This window comes from Ranitomeya imitator, chromosome 10, assembly GCF_032444005.1.
Source record: "Ranitomeya imitator isolate aRanImi1 chromosome 10, aRanImi1.pri, whole genome shotgun sequence".
Lineage (NCBI taxonomy): Eukaryota > Metazoa > Chordata > Amphibia > Anura > Dendrobatidae > Ranitomeya > Ranitomeya imitator.
Window position 1 is genome coordinate 121,370,395 of NC_091291.1, and position 23,041 is coordinate 121,393,435.

Genomic DNA, 23,041 nt, shown 5'->3' on the forward strand with positions numbered 1-23,041 from the left:
TTTTCGAAATTCTAAAACTTTCTGCCCCAGTGAACCCGGGTGCCTGGTGCAAGCTGAGAATATAAAGGCATCGACTTGCTTGGGGAGGCGACTCAAAAACGTGTTTTCCTTGGCAGAAAAGGGCATGTCATTAGGGACAGACCTGGGACAGACATTTGGGTCCCTACGGAAATATGTAACTAGACTTTTCGGAAAGGAAAAATTTTAGTCTAAGACCGTGCTTAGATCGGAAAACCCAGACTGACCGCCAGGTCTCCTGACCTAAGCAAACTGCTTAATTTATGTTTATGAACTAGTTAACTAAGGTTGGATCTTCCAATCTGAGCATGGTCCGTGCTTCATGGATGTATAAAGCCAACTGCTGTAATTAATTTTTCCGAAATGAAGGCAAAATATAGCTACTTTGTTAATTGGCTCTGCTGGTAAAGATGCTTCTAATTTTGAAAGCGTGACGAGGAGGACTGCAATGTGGCATGTGTCTTGTTTGGTGGTCTTGCCCCCCCAAAACACTTTTTTTGGAATCTAGTAATATTCTGTAAGATGGAAAAAAAATTATTGCTGCAAAGAAAGTTTGCCAAAATTTTGACACTGTGTATATATCAAATTAACACGCCCTAATAGTTGTGGTTTTTGGCCACCAAGGATAACTTTAAACTTTGACCTTTTATACCTTTGTGTTTTGTCCTATCTCTTCTCTGAGAATGGGTAGAATTTTTCTTAGATTTTTAATTGTTGCTTTGTTATAAAACAAATAAAACATTTTTAGTAGAACAAGTTACATAGAAAGCAACGAAAATTAACTTATTACAAAGTACTCATAATTGTTTTTTGCAAACAGTTTCACATTTAAAGTATACACCCGTACAACGTCACACCATCCCCCACCTCACAATCTGTCCAGATTTTCTCATGTTTCTGAAGTCATTTTCTAGAAATTTTGAATCATTTACAGCATTTTCTAAAATATAGATTATGAGTTTAATAACTCAATAGTGTACTACAGAAAGAAAAAATAGATAAAAATTTAACTTTCAGAACAAATAAATTACTAAATTTTTTAAGTTTTAATTGACAAAAATCACATTCCCTTTGTTTAGTGTCGTAATCACTATGGTATATTAAAACAGCCTCCTTCTTGATACAGTATACTGTGAGAAACCTATCCTAGAATATTAGTAGGAGAAGAGCCTGTGAGAATGTGCAGAAGAAACTCCACTGCTATCATCTGGCAATAACCTAAACCACAAGCCATCTACATGTCACCGCAGCTGCTCATTATTGGGAAATACAGAATGGACAGCAGTGTGAGCTGCCTCTTCTTACCTCAGCATCCCTTGTATCTCCATTATTAGATAAAATGAATAGGATGGAAAGCATTGTGAACCGTCTCTTCTTACTTTAGTACTCTTGGTATGTTCATTATTAGTTTATATAGACAATATGGGCAGCAGTGTGAGCAGCCTCTTCTTACCTCAGCACCCCTGGTATCACCAGCATAAGTTCAGACAAACAGGGTGGACAGCAGTGTGAACAGCCTCTTCTTACCTCAGCACACCTGGTATCTCCAGTATAAGTTCAGATAGACAGGGTGGACAGCAGTGTGAGCAGCCTCTTCTTAACTCAGCAGCACTCCTGGTATCTCCAGTATTAGATCAGATAGACAGGTTGGACAGCAGTGTGAGCAGCCCCTTCTTACCTCAGCACGCCTGGTATATCCAGTATTAGATCAGATAGACAGAGTGGACAGCAATGTTACCTGCCTCTTCTTACCTCAGCACGCCTGGTATCTCCAGTATTAGATCAGATAGACAGAGTGGACAGCAGTGTGAGCAACCTCTTCTTACCTAAGTACTACTGGTATAACCAGTATAAGGCCAGCTAGACAGAGAGGACAGCAGTGTGAGCAGCCTCTTCGTATCTTAGTACTCCTGGTATCTCCAGTATAAGGCCAGATAGACAGAGTGGACAGCAGTGTGAGTAGCCTCTTCTTAACTCAGCACTCCTGGTATCTCCAGTACTAGATCAGATAGACAGTGTGGACAGCAGTGTGAGCAGCTTCTTTTTACCTCAGTACTCCTGGTATCTCCAGTATTAGATCAGATAGACAGGGTGGACAGCAGTGTGAGCAGCTTCTTTTTACCTCAGTACTCCTGGTATCTCCAGTATTAGATCAGATAAACAGGGTAGATAGCAGTGTGAGCAGCCTCTTCTTACCTAAGTACTCCTGGTATCTCCGTGTATTAGATTAGATAGACAGAGTGGACAGTAGTGTGAGCAGCCTCTTCTTACATCAGTTCTCCTGGCACCTTGAGTATTACTTGACTTTACAAGCCAATAGTAGAATATCCTTTCTTCTGATAGGCAAGTGTGCTATCGTGTTATGCTTAAAAAGGTAATAAAAATACACATTCAAATTTACAGATTTTATGAATTCTTCTCTTTGAATCCCACTGAACAATCTGCACCTTGGTAAACATCTTTTTCCCATGTTAAAATGCTTGGTCAGACTGCATTGAGACTTGATCTGATTGCTGTTAAATACATATAGCATGAACTGGAATATTGGCCACTTGCCATTTTGCTCAACTTGACTGCATAATCACAGTACTGTATTTTTAGCTAAAAGAAGAATGTTCCTCCAGGCATATTGCAAGAACTAGTTGAGTCATATTGGAAGAGTTTAAAACACATACTGTATTACTGTATATTGCAAATACTTTTTTATGTTATGTGGGTTGTGACAAAACACTCAGGGATCGCCTTTGCTGGGGTCAAAGGTCACGTGGTTTGTGCATTGAATCTGAGGCGTACAGCAGGTTTCTGAGCAGGCTGACCTCAGGTCAGGTTTATTAACGTGAAAGCAACATGAACAAAACAAAACATAAAAATAAATCCTAGCCTGTCCGGCACTAACTAAACAAATACGTTACTATCTCAACAACTGGGGGGCTTCTCCCACCCAGCTAACATCATACAGATCTTTGAGCACAGCTCTTCACTCACGTTTGTCTCACACAGGCAGGCAATCTGTGTGCCCCAGGCAGACGCTGGAAACACCCAGCTGGTCATCTTTTATTCCTGCAATCATTAACCCATTAGCACCCTGAAGATACTGAGTGGCCTAATTCACATAGGACAAACACCTGGGCGAGATATACCTGCCTCCATCTACCACACCAGCATGAGTCTTACAGGGTATATAAGTGATAACCCGATTATACACTTCTTCTTCTGATATAACTCCTGCATTGCTACAAGATACTCTGGATCATCTCTCCGCAGTCACTAACCTACCTAAATCTGAATTTGTCATTTTCATTTTTGGTTCCATCATAATTCCCCAGCAGCACGCGGCTGCCTTGGATTTTATTTGACTCAAATCTTTCGTACACTCCCTACATCTCATCACTTGCTCACTCATGTCACCTACACCTCAAAAACATCTCTAGAATTCCACCTTGTGTTAATTTTGACTCTGCAAAAACTCTAACTGTTGGTCTTATTCATTCTCACCTGGACTACTGCAACTTTCTACTAATTTGTCTCCCTCTTACTAAACTCTCCCCTCTCCAATCTATCTTGAATGCAGCAGCCAGGATCATATTCCTGTCCAGGTTGCTATATTGATGCCTTCACCCTGTGCCAGTCGTTACACTGGTTGCCCATTCCCTACAGAATACAATATACACTCATCACTCTCACCCACACATCTCTCCACAGTTCTGTGCCACCCTACATCTCCTCCTTCATGTCTGTCTATCACCTTACCTGTATCCTCCATTCCGCTAATGACATAAGAATAACATTCTCAATAATCCAAACCACCCACTCCTGTCTCCAAGACTTCATGTGTGCTTCACCAATTTTCTGGAATGCACTACCCAGGACATAGACTTATATTCAAAAGTGACCTTCGCCTTGCCCAATAAACACTGGATCAATACGGCAGGTCATAAGCTGCTGGAGATGAGATCTAATATAGTGGAGGCAATAGATGGTGAAGGTGACGGCTGGTAGTTATAAGACTAGGTGCAGGGACTTTAGCTTAGATGCATCATTCTACAGCTGTAATATAAAAAAACACTAGAGTGGTGCTTTAAAGGCCTGTCAAGGATTTACTGCAACAGACAGAAGCCAGAACACCTCTGATTTCTCCTACTCCTGCACTGACCAAAAGCACTTCTCCTTCATATTGAATGGTGCAGGTTTCTTCTAGCAGTGCAAGGGTTAATCTGCTCAGTTGAGAGTTCCAGGAAGCTTTCCTGTATTAAGGCTCTCAGCTGTTCAGTGTTGGCCACTTCCTTCTCCTATATAAACTGGACTCTGGCAGGCAGGCATTGTCAGTGCAAGCTTCATTGCTGCATTTTTCAGGAGTTGGTGGAGTATTGGTTTATGAGAAGGCGTCTGGTGGATTTCTCTAAGACTGTTGCGTGGTTTTGGTTGTGTGCAAATCCTCTGCTTCTCTTACCTGGGTTTTTACCTTCATCCTCCACTCCCCGTGTTTTCCTCTGTTGTTTGTGTGAGTTTATTTGTATGATTGGTATTTTCCTTTATCCCTGTTCATATTACCTTGTTAGTCTGATTGGTCTATTACAGTACACTACTACTCTGATCTTACCTGGGTGGGGGAAGGGAACAGACTGAGTTCGGATTCAGGAGATCAGCAAGGTACGTGGCCCCGACATCTTCACCATTAGATGCAATTCGGGAACAAGTCGTGACAGGCACTCTCCACTACTGAATAACCAATTATGAATGGGCCAGAGAGATAAGAAAAAAATGATACTCACCGCCCAGATAATCGCTGCTCCTTTGTAATTAGTTTTGTGTTCCCACCTCAGTCTCAGTTGGATCATCAACCTGTGGGGGTGACACCTGAGTGCTGCAGATAATCCGCAGCTGTTGATTGACTGCAAAGTTCACATTTTGAGTGGGCTGAATAAAATGAACAGTGTATGTGTCTGCGTGACCAGAAATTGATTATGTATTGAAATAAAATTTGAGTCTGAAATTACCTGACAGGCAAGAATGGACACATACCTTTTAGAATAAAGTGGAGTTTGCACATTCAATAACAAATGGGTCATTTCATGTCAAGATGCAATTAAATTAAAATCTTCAATGCATCACTTATTACACTGGTGTGTCAGAGCATTAACTTTTCCCTTCCATTTGTTGGCAACTGCTGCTTAATATAGATGTTTTGACATCTTCTTAACACCAAAGACCTCAGTGTTCTTGCCTTTTATTGGTTCACTGGTGAACCCCTTATGTATAGTATATTAAAATATTATTTTGAGGCAGTGTCCATATTTTGCACATGGCAGCATAAGGTATCAACTGAAACCCTGATTCCAGTGCTGGTTAACTTATTGGGGTTCATTCTGTACTTTTGATTAATAAAACCCTTTTTCATGTGCTGCAAATCTGCTAGTCTTCTCAAATGCTACTGTTATGTAGTCTGCAATATTAGAGTGCTAGCTATGCATTCCTCTCACCAGTAATTAGAAGTTTTATGCCTATGCACAGTGACACAGAAAGCTGTCAGTGGCACTGGGTGGAACCAGACTGAACCCATCATTGAGATTACTAGCAGAGCTGCAGCAGATAAAATAGTGATTATATGAAAACTACACTGAAAAGTCCAGTAAGTGACACATCTTTAAAATCTGAGGTCTCTGCCCCATTTTTTGAGATTTCCTCAGATTAGGAAGCATAAACCTAGTAACAGATTCCCGTTATGAATCAGATGGGCTGAAAATGATTTCAGCTCTTGAAAACGAGGTAAATTACAAACAACGAGAGCAAGAAGTAATCAAAGAAACTACAACGGGGTAAGCAAATTGCTTTATTCGGCTCTGCAGCTCAAATTCCCAAATGTGAACAGTCTAACTGGCTATAAGGTCCTCTATAAAGGAGAACTTGGGGAGTTCTTCAGGTCTCAAGACCACAATTCATTACTTAGGTCTTGGGCCCTCAAGCATTTCTCAAATGTCCATATGTCCACTACAGTTCTTTTTCTATTTTTTGTATTTTATTTTTCAGAAGTGAAGTCTTAGTGACTCTATAGAGTCACTTGGGGGTCATTGTGGCTATTATGCTGTCTGTAAAGAGTACTGGAATTGTTGTTCGTGGATGCAAGACTCGTAATTAGCTGGTTATTTAATAAAGATGTTCCCATTGTGCAAAATCGTGTGTGTACATGGTAAAGGAGGATGAGTGGTCTTTCATCAGTTTCTAAGTTTTACGGGCATGGACAAAGTATAAACTATCATAATCACTGATGTCCATTCTTGACCTATCGGACCGTGGAGTCACTTTTATTTTTACAGTTCCATACCCGGCCTCGGTAAATGCTTTTTCCAGGTCATCCTTAGTTAAGGACAAACAGGAAAACCATTTCTCCCCAACATGATAGAAGGTGCAGTTCAGAACGCTCTGAATTACAATGTGACCTCCTGGTTTAAGAAGCTCCTTAAACTTTTTCAAAGTATTGGTGAAGGCTTCCAGGTCTTTACATGGGGCTTCTAAGCAGAGGCAGCTAATCAGACAGTCCGCTTCTGGCATGGGCACAGGGTCATACGGCTTCTCGGAAAGAGCATTGCACTTCAACACTTTGGTTACTTTTCTCCTCAACATTTCTTCCTTTTTCTCCCATTCATTACTGTCAAGAGAAGTTATTTGACAGGTCATTAATTACTTGCATTCATTTTATTACTGTTTCGATCAATACACTGAGCTCCGTAGATGTGCAGGTTACACTATGAGTTGCGAACTACTCATGCTCCATTGAGCGTAACTACTTCCAGCCATCCTTCTCGGTACCTGACGTCTGCTTCTGTAAATCATGCTCTTTTATGGAAAACTATTTTGACATAAATAATTGAATAAAGCTTATTGCATTTTATCTTACCCTTTTTTTAATCATAAATGAGCCCCTTGAAAATAAGCAAATAACATGGAGTGGTTAATTTCCCCTACACTGCCCCCACAGGAATAATAAAGTATTACATGATGCCCTTCTTCTGGAACTGTTTAATACACATGCAGTGCTAGCACAGGAATCATTTAAAATTAGGTGATACTTTAGGTGCTTTCTTCATAACATAGAAGTCCACCATGAACCAAAGAAGTCTTTCCAGCTGCTTCTTTCTTGCTTTGTCTGTGTTCAATAAGTAAAAGGAATTAATCTGGTCTTTAACAACTCTAGTACTGACTAGGGCATACATCTTGGGGCAAAGTGTATAATGACGTTGAGTGAAGCCTAGTCAGCACCAGAGGTGCTGAAGACCGGATAGATACTGTCAAGATGAAGACTGATGATCTGTGAAGAGAAGCCCGGAACTGTAAGATCCGGATAGGGAACTGCTTGGAATGGTGGTCAGATCATAACAAGGCACATTTTATTTGCATAGAATAAATGTTATGCAATTTTAATTTACCTGCCGAATTCAGGTAAATCTGCCGAATTCTAATTTCGGCAGTTTCGCTCATTCTTAAAAGAAACCTATCAGCATAATTTTCATACAGTATATAAGCAATTTTATGATTGTATATACACTTGTCCTCAAATAAAAATGATATCTTTTTTGTAAAGATCCGATATGCCCGTCATGAGAAACCAAATTTAGAAGTCATATGCAAATCATCCAGGAAACGCATCGGAAGAAAGACCAGAGAAATATAATATTTCTCATAATGGGCTTATCAGTTTTGTATAAAAAACGTATAATTTTATTGGAGGTCCAATCTATGTAAAAACATGTTCATCGATTACCTTTAAAGGGGTTGTTAATCTAAATATTGAAGTTGTAAAACCATTTGATATATTATGTAGGCAGTGCCAAACTTAGAAGATGATCAATGGGTAGAAAAATGCCTCATTATACCCCAATCCATAAACTAGGAAATCCAAAAAATAATTCCGCAGTTCATTTGTATATACGGTATAAACAATGGAGCCTGTTGTAATTTAATAACTCAATATCAAAAACATGAGTAGAGCTGGGTAAACCGGCTTTAATCTTCCCTATAATATAATCTGGGCGTGGAGCCGAGCAATCCGAACACATGATCATTGAATATCTGAATTTCTTACCATGTTACATTAAGTTATCTTATTTAGGTTATTAACCCCTTACCGGCATCGGACGTACTATACCGTCCGATGCCGGCTCCCCTGCTTTGATGCAGGGCTCCGCGGTGAGCCCGCATCAAAGCCGGGACATGTCAGCTGTTTTGAACAGCTGACATGTGCCCGTAATAGTCGCGGGCAGAATCGCGATCTGCCCGCACCTATTAACTAGTTAAATGCCGCTGTCAAACGCAGACAGCGGCATTTAACTACCGCTTCCGGCCGGGCGGCCGGAAATGACGTCATCGGCGATGCTTGTATATTGTAACCATAGAGGTCCTTGAGACCTCTATGGTTACTGATGACCGGTGGCTGTGAGCGCCACCCTGTGGTCGGCGCTCACAGCACACCTCAATTTCTGCTACATAGCAGCGATCAGCAGATCGCTGCTATGTAGCAGAGCCGATCGCGTTGTGCCTGCTTCTAGCCTCCCATGGAGGCTATTGAAGCATGGCAAAAGTTTAAAAAAAAGTTTAAAAAAATGTGAAAAAAATAAAAAAAACATAAAAGTTTAAATCACCCCCCTTTCGCCCCAATCAAAATAAATCAATAAAAATAATATCAAATCTACGCATATTTGGTATCGCCGCGCTCAGAATCGCCCGATCTATCAATTAAAAAAAAGTATTAACCTGATCGCTAAACAGCGTAGTGGGAAAAAAATTCGAAACGCCAGAATTACATTTTTTTGGTCGCCGCGACATTGCATTAAAATGCAATAACGGGCGATCAAAAGAACGTATCTGCACCAAAATGCTATCATTAAAAACATCATCTCGGCACGCAAAAAATAAGCCCTCAACTGACCCCAGATCATGAAAAATGGAGACGCTACGAGTATCGGAAAATGGCGCAATTTTTTTTTTTTTTTTTAGCAAAGTTTGGAATTTTTTTTCACCACTTAGATAAAAAATAACCTAGTCATGTTAGGTGTCTATGAACTCGTACTGACCTGGAGAATCATAATGGCAGGTCATTTTTAGCATTTAGTGAATCTAGCAAAAAAGCCAAACAAAAAACCAATGTGGGATTGCACTTTTTTTGCAATTTCACCGCACTTGGAATTTTTTTCCCGTTTTCTAGTACACGACATGCTAAAACCAATGATGTCGTTCAAAAGTACAACTCGTCCCGCAAAAAATAAGCCCTCACATGGCCAAATTGACAGAAAAATAAAAAAGTTATGGCTCTGGGAAGGAGGGGAGCGAAAAACGAACACGGAAAAACGAAAAATCCCCTGGTCATGAAGGGGTTAAAGAATAAATACTCTTAAAAGAGGAACAGCCTAAAGCACCCTGAAACCTAGGAAAAAATCTGTAGTAGGGCCACCCTTACCATAAGCCATTAGTAATGTTACTGGTATCGTCTTTGGTTGCAAAGGAACCATTGGACAAGTCATGCATTAGGGTAGGATGTAACTGGTGCACCTCTGCATCACTTATGGCTACGTTATTGACCCCATTTTGTCCCAGAAAGAGAGGTCAAAATGGATTAGCAGTAAAGGTCAGGCCATGAATACAGGAATACCTAGATTGATCAGTAAAGAAAGTCATGAAGGTTCATGAAGTAGTAATAGCATATTGCTCCTAGATCTGGAAAAATAAGAAAATACAAATTTCCCAAGTGCTTAAGGTGGCTGATCTAGGAAAATGCTGGTAATGGATATTGTACACGCGTGTGCAATGCAATCTCGCCTTGCGCACGCCCAGTATGCATTGCCCAACCGCGGGCAAAGCCGAAAAGCATTAGTGCACATGTGCTGGCGCACTATGTCCCGGAACACAGCGAAATACTTCCAGGACATAGTGCGCCGGCACATGTGCACTAATGCTTTTCGGCTTTGCCCGCAGTTGGGCAAAGCATACTGCGCGTGCGCAAGGCAAGATTGCACTGCGCACGCGTGTACTACGGAGGAAACCTAATCAAATTCAAGACAATATTGCGGCCAGCGGGAAAGGAAGGGGTGCATGAAAGAACAGAAAACACCGCCCATCTGACCATTAACAGAGCCCGCCAAATTCAGGTGACTGAGTCCCTTTAATAATGAACCAGAACAGTCCACCCACACTGGAATTTTAATTATATTTGTGTCTGTCCAACCTTATAGGATATGGACACAATTGCAAAAAAATTATGTTTAGCCTACATCACATGCCTTTAAGTAAAAAAAAAAATTCTCATGCGACGCATCTCAAGATATACTATGTGAAGCCAAGACGAAAGGTGAGGAAGGACACATGAGATCAGCTTTACAGATCATCAATACAATATAGTATTACACCTAGAATGAAGTGCACTTATCTACACAGCGTTGAACTTTTTCAGTGATTTCATGATATTTTAAGACTTTATGTAGATGTATGTGAAACTCCTACGTAATTGGACGGTCTCTGTGCATTGCTGTATTGCAATAGTGCAGAGGTATTTTTCCCTTTCTATATATTATGTCTAGAGAAGAATAATCTCATACTTCAGCATCAAATAAAGAATGCCATAATATTTTATTAAAATACAACAGAAAAAAAACCTCTTTATGCCTCAATATAGGTATACGTTACATACAGTACATTCACATATACTAGATGCTTGCAGAAAACTACCGTATACCATTTCTGTCATTTTCTCTTTTACGTACCTGTTACCTTCGAGTTCACATACAAATTTGACAATATGAGTCCAGTCCTGAGCATCAGGGTCCTTTCTCAGCCACTTCTTTAGTTGTTTTCGATTTTGCTCAAGAAAATCCGAAGTTATGATATTGTCAAACACTTCGCAGGCAGAGAGCAGATGATAAATTGTGGGTCCGGCTCCAAAGTCAATTAGTGTGTCTCCTTTCACATTTCCTTAGGAATAAAATGGAATATAAAAGATGAGCAACATTTCTGTGTAACTACGACTTGGGCCTCATGCATATAACAGAGCTATATAAAGGTAACCAGAGGTTGAACAAATCTGCATTACGGTGGGACCAAGAGGACATTATTTAATCATGGAGCCTTACTTACAACTACAAATGGAGCAAATGCACTTTAAGATTTTCTAAGTCTTCTGCACATTCACATAACCTAGCAGATGAGCATATTAGCTTTGTTACCTACAAAACGCATTCATATTCATACATTGACCATACATGAAAGCTCGAACTGGCCCACAAGAGAGCAGGTGAATCTCCTGGTGGGCCCCTGTACAGGACTGATCTCCCAATACCCTACATGAGTAGTGCTTGGCACTGAGCACGTAAGACAGCATATACAGACAATGGTAGCATCTCATTGTTTAACAAACTACTATATTTTATTATTTAAAAAAAGCAAAACAAATTTTGAAAATAAGGGTCAGGAAATGTAGCTGAAAAATTATCCCCAAAAATCAATATTACCATTGAGCCCAAAGCACCCAAGTCTGATATTGAACATGTTGAAAAATGTTCATGCTTCATGTAAAAAAATATAATGTTAAGACGCATCAATAACTTCACACGGCTCAGCTTCGAGTCAGTGTACTGTCGGAGAAGAGCTAGTTGAGTAAAGAAGTTCTCCAGGCCTATGATATTGATAATGTATCTTCAGGATAGGTAAATATCAGAACGGTTGCGGTCCGGGCTGGTACCCAGCATTCCCTCTGATGGTGGCCAGATGTAAACACTGCAGCTTGAGTATCGCAACTCCATTGACTATGTTGTGGCCATTGTCAAGAATTAAACTCAATAGGAACTAAGTTGCAGTTCTTAGTAAAGGTCACTACACAGTGAATACGAGAAATTATAGATTCGTTAAAATCGCTACATGTGAATACACCCATGAAAATTCACAAAATCATTGTATGCTATTATTCCAATGGAGTTTTTTTATGTGAATATATCCATTAAAATCCTCTGATTGTGCAATATCACTTCATTGTGTATTACTTCAACGGAGAAAGGAATTAATGCAGTTAATTTTTGTCTTGAACCAAATGACTCTATATCAGTAATAAAAAAAGCAATAAAAAAACCATTATAAACAAATAGAGAGTACCGCGCTACAAGTAGCTAGAGCTAGGTGCCGTCCGTGATCCCAGAGTACCGACCCAGAACTCCCTGTGACCGCAGATGGCAACTACTAATATCTGTCCAATATGCCAATTTTCATATACTTAGAAGAGGAGAGATGCATTGACCTTCTGTGTGCGTAGTGCAACTAATTGTGGCTCTCCTGCTGAGCTTGTAATATTATACTGCTATACCGCAATAGTAGATGGTGACTAGTAGTATTCCGTTACCTACTGAATGCAGCCGTATGGAGATCCCGGAGCTGCTGGGCTGCTTGCGTCGGGTTCAGCTGGCTGGCCTGCACATCTCGAGATCCGCTCTGTCAGGGAGCTGTTCCCGTCCGCTTGGAAGGTAAGTATGAGGGTGCCAGCCTTGGTCGATATCGGCGGCTTTGGGTACTGCAGGTGAAGACTGTTGTAGCTACGTGTAGCGCCAGAGACGTCCCGGCCGGAGGCGTCCCTGGATACACGTGAAAAAATGGCCGACACTGCGAAGCAGTGAGTGACGTCACTGGCCTATGGAGCCTCAGTGCAGTACCCAAAGCCGCCAATATCGACCAAGGCTGGCACCCGCATACTTACCTTCCAAGCGGTACTCTCTATTTGTTTATATTGGTCTTTTATTCTTGTTTGTCGGATTGGGCACATCATCTGACAGAGGTACCAGCGGCACTTGTGTAGCTCACATCTATAGTTATAGCGCCAGTGTATTTTTTCATTAGCAATAAAAAAACCTTTTTCACTAAAATTTTTGTTTAGGACATAATTATTTTTGGTCTAAAAAGATTTTTTATTTGCAATTACAGGTACCGCAATGGGGTCAAAATTTGCCCCTGTTCGCTACTATTTAGCTATTATAATGTCACATTGTGAATATGCTTGCTTCCACACTTTCTTCCTTGTAACTTGAAGAAGTAGATGAACTCATAATATTATATAGAAATAAAGATGGGAGAATATAAGTAAGCTTTTATCACAAAATACGGTATACTCAATTTAAAAGAATATTAGAATGAATATTAAAATATTACAAATGAAGGGTCATCAAGATGATAAGACTGGATAACCCTTTTATAGATTCAATTTCAATAATCCTGAGCATTTCAATTATAGACTACTTAGTAATTTTACCTGAAGTAAACGTTTCATGAAGATTTTTTAAAACAAATTCAGTCCATTCTCCGAAAAGAACCCCTTTCTCTTTAGCATAGTAAGTGTTGTAGTAATCAATTGGGCAAAACTCCTTAATGTAAGTTTCCTGTTTGGTGAACTGTGGGTCCATCGTGTCACCTCCTGGTAGGTCTGGGAAGTGGTAGGTAGCTGGTAGGTCTGTCGCTTCTGGAAAATGTTACCGTATATATTTCACTGATCCTGTGACGAGAGTGCAGATAGGGTTTCAAATCTCCCAGGTAGGGATTAGCCTATTCATGTGTCATGAGGGCTTAGATTTACTATTTTCGAGATGCTAGATTCTATAGCATTTTACTTGCTCATGGTTTGTGGTCCTTTCGCTGGGATGACCCAATTATCCACGAATGAGGCTCTATAAAGTCCCATCTAAGTGTAGGTGGAGATGAACACCACTTCATTCATTGTTGGTCAGACCACTAAACATACTTCTCCAGCAAACCATAGTAATTGAACTTAGTGGTGGTGCCTTTGAGCAGCAAAATTTCCAATCAAAGGGCACTCGAGACCCCATTCTCAGAATTTATGAGTTGAAGAGGTAGATCCAGCCTACAGAGACATCAAGAGAGTAGTCCAAATAATGGACTAAGATTCCTCAGGAACTCTGACACAAGCCGGTGTGTGGCTGTGCCTCACATTTGCAGCAGGTTATAACATCCAGATGGGCTCCACTAAGAACTAATCACACTGGTCCTGATTGGGGTGAATAATTCTGAAACCACGCAGTGAAAGCGACGTTTTGTGGTAAATCATTAAAAGCCACTTGTTCTATTAGTGGAGTTCCGCTATTGACATTGTTCTTGTTTGACTGATTTATTACAAACAGCAAAAAGTTTGTGAATTTTGCTAAAAAACAAATCTCTGCCCTGAAACACAGTGTCTGCAAATTGACAATCTGGTTTTGCTTTTATACTAAGTCAAGTGACAAGGCTCGTTAAAGGGTCGACATTGACTGTTAGGATTGCTACTACCAATAGGTGGCACTAGAGTTCTAGTCCTCTTCCTGTCTGAAGAGGTAATTTGCATATTTCCCAGAGGAGCATTGTGGCTTTAAGTCTCCTCACCTCGACATGGTTAACATGTCACTCTCCACAAGGAGAAACGATACTTCTTGGATTCTGCTCAGACGCCTCTCAATCAGCCAAACTAGATTTCCACTTTGCACTGATGAGGGGCAGTACCCCGAAACACAGTGTCTGCAAATTGAGATTCTGGTTTGGCTTTTATCCTAAGTCATGTGACAAGGCTCGTTAAAGGGTCGACATTGACTGTTAGGATTGCTACTTCCAATAGGTGGCACTAGAGTTCTAGTCCTCTACCTCTCTGAAGAGACAATTTGCTAAAAAACAAACACATTTTCAATGGAGGGTGGAACATTTTTATTGTAACTAAATATGCACAAATCGTCTTTTTCACCTTGAAATTCATATATTGTCAATTTCATCTATGATATGTAATGTGCACTTGGATATTTTATTCCACTGCAGAGTAATATGAGGAAAATACGTGAGCTGGATACTGAACAGTGAAATGTTTGTATTGGACTGTACGCCATATTTGTTCCTGCCAATTCCATTATGCAATAACTAGATGTTTACAAGGTGGAATTAAGTTGAAATGTTCAGTGAAAATGATCTAGATAAGACTTGAGCAATTTGATTTATCAGCCCCAATGGAATGAGAGCACATTTTACGTACATAACAGTGGACTGGAAAATGTTCTTTTATACACGGGTAATATACAGGGCTGTATTCACAGCGACAGCTGCCGTCAGGTCACAGAAAGTTCCGAATATCCTGCTGCGTCAATGAATCGCGAATGATGGTTTTCCAATAGTCATCCTGACCGTCATCTTGGATGCGCTTGTCATTTTGCAAGCGTGCTGCTCATCGTGGCTGATGACGGTGGCCTAGAGGTGGCAGAAGTAGACTGTTGAACCTGTCACGTTGATGTCACAAGCTCAATCCTTCTGTTGTTATACACTCCTTTTGGCATTAATCATTTGGTTGACCTACAGATGGTTACAGATGCTACAGATGGATCTGGATAAGTTGGAAACTTGGGCTGAAAGGTGGCAGATGAGGTTTAACAATGATAAATGTAAGGTTATACACATGGGAAGAAGGAATCAATATCACCATTACACACTGAATGGGAAACCACTGGGTAAATCTGACAGGGAGAAGGACTTGGGGATCCTAGTTAATGATAAACTTACCTGGAGCAGCCAGTGCCAGGCAGCAGCTGCCAAGGCAAACAGGATCATGGGGTGCATTAAAAGAGGTCTGGATACACATGATGAGAGCATTATACTGCCTCTGTACAAATCCCTAGTTAGACCGCACATGGAGTACTGTGTCCAGTTTTGGTCACCGGTGCTCAGGAAGGATATAATGGAACTAGAGAGAGTACAAAGGAGGGCAACAAAATTAATAAAGGGGATGGGAGAACTACAATACCCAGATAGATTAGCGAAATTAGGATTATTTAGTCTAGAAAAAAGACGACTGAGGGGCGATCTAATAACCATGTATAAGTATATAAGGGGACAATACAAATATCTCGCTGAGGATCTGTTTATACCAAGGAAGGTGACGGGCACAAGGGGGCATTCTTTGCGTCTGGAGGAGAGAAGGTTTTTCCACCAACATAGAAGAGGATTCTTTACTGTTAGGGCAGTGAGAATCTGGAATTGCTTGCCTGAGGAGGTGGTGATGGCGAACTCAGTCGAGGGGTTCAAGAGAGGCCTGGATGTCTTCCTGGAGCAGAACAATATTGTATCATACAATTAGGTTCTGTAGAAGGACGTAGATCTGGGGATTTATTATGATGGAATATAGGCTGAACTGGATGGACAAATGTCTTTTTTCGGCCTTACTAACTATGTTACTATGTTACTATGTTACTATGACCTGGTGGGCCTTAAATCAGCACAATCTGTAGTTACTTTTAAAAATGTTGGCACACATCTGTGCCGAGACAGAAAATGTCGGGGTCTTCCCAAGTCCCTCAGTATCCATCAGCTAGAACAGGACGGATTGCAATCTAGTAAAATGGGCATTTCATTGGGAGAATAGTGGATGGCATACAGTAAAATGTCAGCCAAATCATTCTGTTGAAATGACTAATGTCACCTAAGGGACATTTGTGGTAAAACAAGAGTAGTCAACTGCCATTCCATCTCCTCATACTCCTCTTGGACTTTGTTTCATACACTTTGCAGTGCAATTCTTGCCCAGAGGCCCTTTGACTCACCCTCGGACGCGCCCTGCTTCTTTCCGGCAGCCTTCCTTCCTAAGAATCAGCGCTTGAAGGACCTTCGGTGACGTCGCGGCTTGTGATTGGTCGCATGAGCGGTCACATGGGCGGTCGCGCGACCAATCACAAGCCGCAACGTCATCTAAGGTCTTTCACGCGCTGATTCTAAGGAAGGAAGGCTGCCGGTTAGTACCAGGGCGCATCAGAGGGTAAGTATAGCAATATTTTTTATTTTAATTCTTTATTTTACACTTAAATATGGATCCTAGGGCCTGAAGGAGAGTTTCCTCTCCTTCAGACGCTGGGAACCATTAGAAACCCAATGCACTGCATTGGGTTTCGAGTTTCGGCCGACCCCGACCCCGACTTTTCTATAGGATTGGCCGATTTCACTCGACCCGACTTTTGAGAAAGTCGGGTTTCCTGAAACCCGATCCTATAAAAGTAAAAGTCGCTCAACCCTAGTCTTCCACCATCCAGCCTTGTCCTCCGACACAATGTCTAGCTGTCTCTGTCACAACCTCTATTACCTACCTTGCACTTAACACTTATGGAATTGATGAAAGCTATCTGATTATCTCATTATCGCACCTCCAACATTTTATAAGAAGGTGCCAAAAAGGCGAGGCAAGAAACCGAGGGTTTCCTTGCACCTGTCAGTGCTTGGCCAATCACTTTTACTGTAATGAGAGACCTGATTCAAGATCCTGCTTCCCTCCAATTCTCCAAACTGGTAGTTTGGAAGTAGTAGTAAGAACTGGAGAGTCCTGATTCCCTTTCTCCAGTGCACACTCGGAGTACTTTTTCAAACAATGTTTTCTCTGGAACAATATAATATTTCATAATAAAAATTTTTTTTATGTTATCAGTGACCTTTTTGCAATATCATGAAGCCAATGGCTGGGAAGCAAGGACCTGCTGGAAGGTTAATGCTCTATATGGTTTTTGAAGGAGTATATTAAGCCTAAAGTAAAGCCACATCTGGCATCTATATATATAATTGTCTAAGGTCCACTTCCATCTCTCTGTCCCGGAAATCCCACATCGCTGATTGGTCGTGGCCGCCAGGCCCGGCCAAGAATTAGTCCCTCCCTACTTCCGTCCAGTCAGTGCCCGGTTCCCGCTCCATACTCCCCTCCAGTCAGCGCTCACACAGGGTTAATGGCAGCGTTAACAGACCACGTTATGCCGCGGTGCAACGCACTCCGTTAACGTTGCTATTAACCCTGTGTGACCAACTTTTTACTATTGATGCTGCCTATGCAGCATCAATAGTAAACAAATCTAATGTTAAAAATAATAAAAAAACAAAAAACCTGCTATTCTCACCTTCCGTTGTCCGCCGATGTGCGTGCGGCTGCCGCCAGCTTCCATTCCCAGAGATGCATTGCGAAATTACCCAGAAGACTTAGCGGTCTCGCGAGACCACCTATTCATCTGGGTAATTTCGCAATGCATCTCTGGGAACGGAAGCTGGCGGCAGCCGCGCGCGCATCGGGACAGCTTCGCTGGACGACGGAGGGTGAGCATATAACTATTTTTTATTTTAATTATTTTTTTTTAACAGGGATATGGTGCCCACACTGCTATATAATACGTGGGCTGTGTTATATACTGCGTGGCTGCTATATACTACTTGCGCAGTGTTATATACTGCGTGGGCTGTGCTATCTACTGCGTGGGCTGTGCTATATATTACGTGGGCTGTGTTATGTACTGCGTGGCTGCTATATACTACATGGGCTGTGTTATATACTGTGTGGGCTGTGTTATATACTGTATGGGCTGTGCTATACATTACGTGGGGTGTGTTATAAACTACGTGGCTGTGTTATATACTGCGTGGCTGCTATATACTACGTGGCTCCTATATACTATGTGGCCTGTACTATATACTATGTGGCTGCTATATACATACATATTCTAGAATACCCGATGCGTTAGAATCGGGCCACCATCTAGTTAATATATAAAATATTAATATAATGTGTAAAAAGAGAAGGCAGTATAGTAAAACAGTAGAAGTCCCCCTTTCCATGAGAAATGATCATCCTCTCAATATGCCAGTGGGCTTTTATGCAAAATATAGAGGTATTAAATTAGCAAAGAGGAAAGGAGCCAATTCATGCCATTTAAAATACAATGCAAAATTGTATTACTTGAAACTATAAAAAGATAAAATGGATACATATAGGTCTCTGTGATCATGACCCAGGGTAAAACGAAGGGGACAAGGCAAGATGAGATAATATTTATGTTCAACTTTTATATATGAAGAGCTGTTGTAACTATTGTGAAGAACATGTATGTTATTAGATTACCATCTGATTACCATGTAGCACTAGGTCGTCCTGCAGGCAACAAAATCTTTCCTGCTGGCAAACAGAAAGGGTGGACTTAAATTAAGTACATTAATCACAGTCTATGTTTGGACACATTGCTCCGAATGTAAAAGTGAGTTGTAGGTGTTAATAGCGGTATTTACCCTTTGTGAAGGTCCTGCCTTGGCGTTGGTCCCGTTCCCCAAAGTACGTTTCGCGTCCATCGCTTCTTCAGGCGTCGTGGTTTATGTGTGTGTGGTGTCTGATATATATATGCGGCAGTTACAGTCACATGACCGTACATCAGCCACTAGTGTGCTATCTTGCTGTGCGTTTGCAACGCGCTGAGACCCTGTCCAACCCATCCACCCATGTAAATCCATGTCATTGTCACATGAGGCGGGTCAATGCCAGGTCACTCATCCCACAGGTGTTAACAGGATGATAAGGTGAGTGGATCGGACGGGAGAGCTGACAGGCCACCCACGCACACCAAGAGTGCAATGTGTCCAAACATAGACTGTGATTAATGTACTTAATTTACGTGTACCCTCTCTATTTGCTAACAGGAAAGATTTTGTCATCAAAAGATCGTATCGGCACCAAAATAGTATCATTAAAAATGTCAGCTTGTCACGCAAAAAATAATCCCTCATCCAGCCCCAGATTATGCAAAATGTAGACGCTACAAGTCTTGGAAAATGGTGACTTTTTTTTTTACAAACTTTGAATTTCTTTTTCATCACTTAAATAAGAAAGAACCTAGACATCTTTGGTGTTTGTGAACTTGTAACGACCTGGAGAATCTTAATGCCAGGTCAATTTTAGCATTTAGTGAACATAGTAAAAATAAATCCCCCCAAAAATTGTGGAATTGCATTTATTTTGCAATGTCACTGCACTTGGAATTGTTTTCCCGTTTTCCAGTACATAATATGGTAAAATCAATGGTGCCATTCAAAAGTACAACTCATCCTGCAAAAAACAAGCCCTCATGTGGCCATATTGATGGAAAAATAAAAAAGTTATAGCTCTGGGAATAAGGGGGGGCAAAAAATTGAGCAAAAAATGGAAACGCAAAAGCGGAAATACCACTGGTCGTTAAGGGATTAAATGTAACTGAAGGGCTAAATTAGACAGGATAATTGAAAACAAGCAGTCCTAGGATGCTTGTTGTTACGCCACCTAATACGCCGACTTATACTTATTTTTCCGGCCGGCGCACTCCCGACGCTCCTCTGGGTCTGGATTCTCTGGTGCTCGTCCCTTCGGCAGTCCGCGCATGCGCAGACGTGCTCCTCTCACCACTGGGGCTTCTGGGAGGTCGTGACCAGGTGGCTCCACCCTCAATATGGCGGCGTCCATGGGGTATTTCTTCCCTGCATCTCTCCAGGTAAGACGCCTTTGCGTCTATTGCTTTCGCCGGCTTCTTGCTGGCGTCTCCTTAGGTTCGTTGGCTCTAGTGTCTACTTCCCATGCTTAGACTCAGATTTGGCTTCTTACTTATTGTCATTTCTCTGCCAGTCCTGTGTTCCTGCCGTCTCCGCCAGTCCTGTGTTCCTGCCGTCTCTGCCAGCCCTGTGTTCCTGCCGTTTCTGCCAGTCCTGTGTTCTTGCCGTCTCTGCCAGTCCTGTGTTCCTGCTGTCTCTGCCAGTCCTGTGTTCCTGCCGTTCCTGCCAGTCCTGTGTTCCTGTTGTTCTCTGTCTTTCGTGTGTCTCCACCATACCGGTCAGTACTGTGTCTTGCCGTCCCTGCCCGTCCGGTGCCTTCTCCATTCTGGTCTCCTCTGTGGTCCCGTCTCACTCCTGTCCTCAGTACCATCTTTGGCCCAGCCCTCAGTCGCCCCTTTAACTCCGGCAGTTGCGGCTCCATCCTCCATGGGCCTGTCCCAAACACTCCCTGTATAGGGGGTGGCACTATCTGGTCTGCTTGCCCTCGGGGGTTCTGAAGTCGCGACCCAGAGGGTGCACTTCTCGGGTTCTTATACTCGTTCATGATCATCGCCTCTCCAAAGAAGTCATAATCACCCAACAAACAGGCAAAATTCTCATTCATTGGATGAAATTGTTTTTAATCTTGCTTAAAAGTAATCAGTCAGTAGGATCAACCCTTCTAAGCCGTTTATATGGGCATGTACGGTGCTGTGCAAATTATTTGGGACAAAGCAAAAAAAAAATGTTATAATGCACTCTTACATACTAATTCTGAAAATTACCTTTTTCCACTGGCTAGTTGACCAAGATTTATTTATTATATATTAAAACTGGTTTGAATTACTGACTGGTAACCAACTTACAATTTTACTTTAAAAAATGCTTTGTCCCAATTAATTTGCACAGCACTGTATGTCATAGAAAGTTAAATAAAATGATACCTCGATATCTGGGATCCGATGTCTTACTCCAAAGAAATCCACAATTTTTCTTAATATGTAAATGAGCTGTTAAGATATATGGCTTAGATATAGATCTCCCGGAGAATCTGCCTCCAGAGCTTATTATAGATGAAAGGAGGAGTTACAAGTTATACAAGTTTTCCTGAGTTTTATTAACTCACAAGCTTCACAGAAAATAACTCTTATCAATTAATAGTTGAATTGTTTACCTGGGCCAAATGTTACATGCAGATTCTGTAAAACAAAGTCAGTTCATTCATTTATAGAGAAAATTATTATTATTATTATTTATTTATATAGCACCATTAATTCCATGGTGCTGTACATGTGAAAAGGGGTTACATACAGGGTTATAGATATCGTTAACAGTAAACTAATTTACAATGACAGACTGGTACAGAGGGGAGAGGACCCTGTCCTTGTGGACTTACATTCTTCGGGATAATTGGGAAGAGACAGGAGGTCAGGGCGCTGCAGCACTGGTGGTGGTGAGACGGCAGCTCTGGTGGTGGTGAGGCGGCAGCTCGGGTGGTTGGTGAGGCAGCAGCTTGGGTGGTTGGTGAGGCGACAGCTCTGGTGGTGGTGACGTGGCAGCTCGGGTGGTTGGTGATGTGGCAGCAGCTCGGGTGGTTGGTGTGGCGGCAGCTCGAGTGGTTGGTGAGGCAGCAGCTTGGGTTGTTGGTGAGGCAGCAGCTTGGGTGGTTAGTGGGGCGGCAGCTCGGGTGGTTGGTGGGGCGGCAGCTTGGGTGATTGGTGGGGGTGCAGCTCGGGTGGTTTGTGGGGCTGCAGCTCTGGTGGTTGGTGAGGCAGCAGCTTGGATGGTTGGTGAGGCGACAGCTCTGGTGGTGGTGACGTGGCAGCTCGGGTGGTTGGTGATGTGGCAGCAGCTCGGGTGGTTGATGGGGCGGCAGCTCGGGTGGTTGGTGAGGCGGCAGCTTGGGTTGTTGGTGAGGCAGCAGCTTGGGTGGTTAGTGGGGCGGCAGCTCGGGTGGTCGGTGGGGCGGCAGCTCGGGCAGTTGGTGGGGCTGCAGCTCGGGTGGTTGGTGGGGCTGCAGCTCGGGTGGTTGGTGAGGCGGCAGCTTGGGTTGTTGGTGAGGTTGCAGCTCAGGTGGTTGGTGAAGCAGCAGCTCGGGTGGTTGGTGAGGTTGCAGCTCGAGTGGGACAGCAGCTAGGGTGGTTGGTGAGGCGGCAGTTTGGGTGGTTGGTGAGGCAGCAGCTCAGGTGGTTGGTGAGGCAGCAGCTCTTGGCGGTGGAGACACGGCAGCTCGGGTGGTTGGTGACATGGCAGCTGCTCGGGTAGTTGGTGGGGTGGCAGCTCAGGTGGTTGGTGAGGCAGTAGCTTGGGTGGTTGGTGAGGCGGCAGCTCGGGTGGTTGGTGACGTGGCAGCAGCTCGGGTAGTTGGTGGAGTGGCAGCTCGAGTGGTTGGTGATGTGGCAGCAGCTTGGGTAGTTGGTGGGATGGCAGCTCAGGTGGTTGGTGAGGCGGCAGCTTGGGTGGTTGGTGGGGTGGCAGCTCAGATGGTTGATGGGGCGGTAGCTCGGGTGGTTGGTGAGGTGGCAGCTTGGGTGGTTGGTGAGGTGGCAGCTCGGGTGGTTGGTGAGGCGGCAGCTCGGGTGGTTGGTGAGGCGGCAGAATGGTTATTGCAGGCTCTAGGCTTTCCTGAAGAGATGGGTTTTCAGGTTCCATCTGAAGGAGCCGAGGGTGGTGGATAATT

The 23,041-nt window shown here is 42.6% G+C and overlaps 1 protein-coding gene across 1 annotated transcript; it reads right to left on the reverse strand.

The window, feature by feature from the left end:
- Positions 1 to 5,835: 5,835 nt before the first annotated feature.
- Positions 5,836 to 14,055, reverse strand: LOC138651421 (indolethylamine N-methyltransferase-like). Its single transcript, XM_069741604.1, has 3 exons — positions 13,295 to 14,055; positions 10,770 to 10,977; positions 5,836 to 6,664 (listed from the first exon to the last, which is right to left on the reverse strand). The coding sequence occupies exons 1-3, from the start codon at positions 13,443 to 13,445 to the stop codon at positions 6,238 to 6,240; spliced, it is 786 nt and encodes a 261-aa protein (XP_069597705.1). The 5' UTR covers positions 13,446 to 14,055; the 3' UTR covers positions 5,836 to 6,237.
- Positions 14,056 to 23,041: the final 8,986 nt, after the last annotated feature.

Excerpts from the sequence above, each read along its gene's own strand:
- LOC138651421 (XM_069741604.1), bottom strand. The coding sequence starts at position 13,445 with ATGGACCCACAGTTCACCAAACAGGAAACTTACATTAAGGAGTTTTGC. Across the intron at positions 10,978-13,294 it reads TCATGAAACGTTTACTTCAG|GAAATGTGAAAGGAGACACA; the intron begins GTAAAATTACTA and ends TTTATTCCTAAG. Across the intron at positions 6,665-10,769 it reads TGTGAACTCGAAGGTAACAG|TAATGAATGGGAGAAAAAGG; the intron begins GTACGTAAAAGA and ends TTCTCTTGACAG.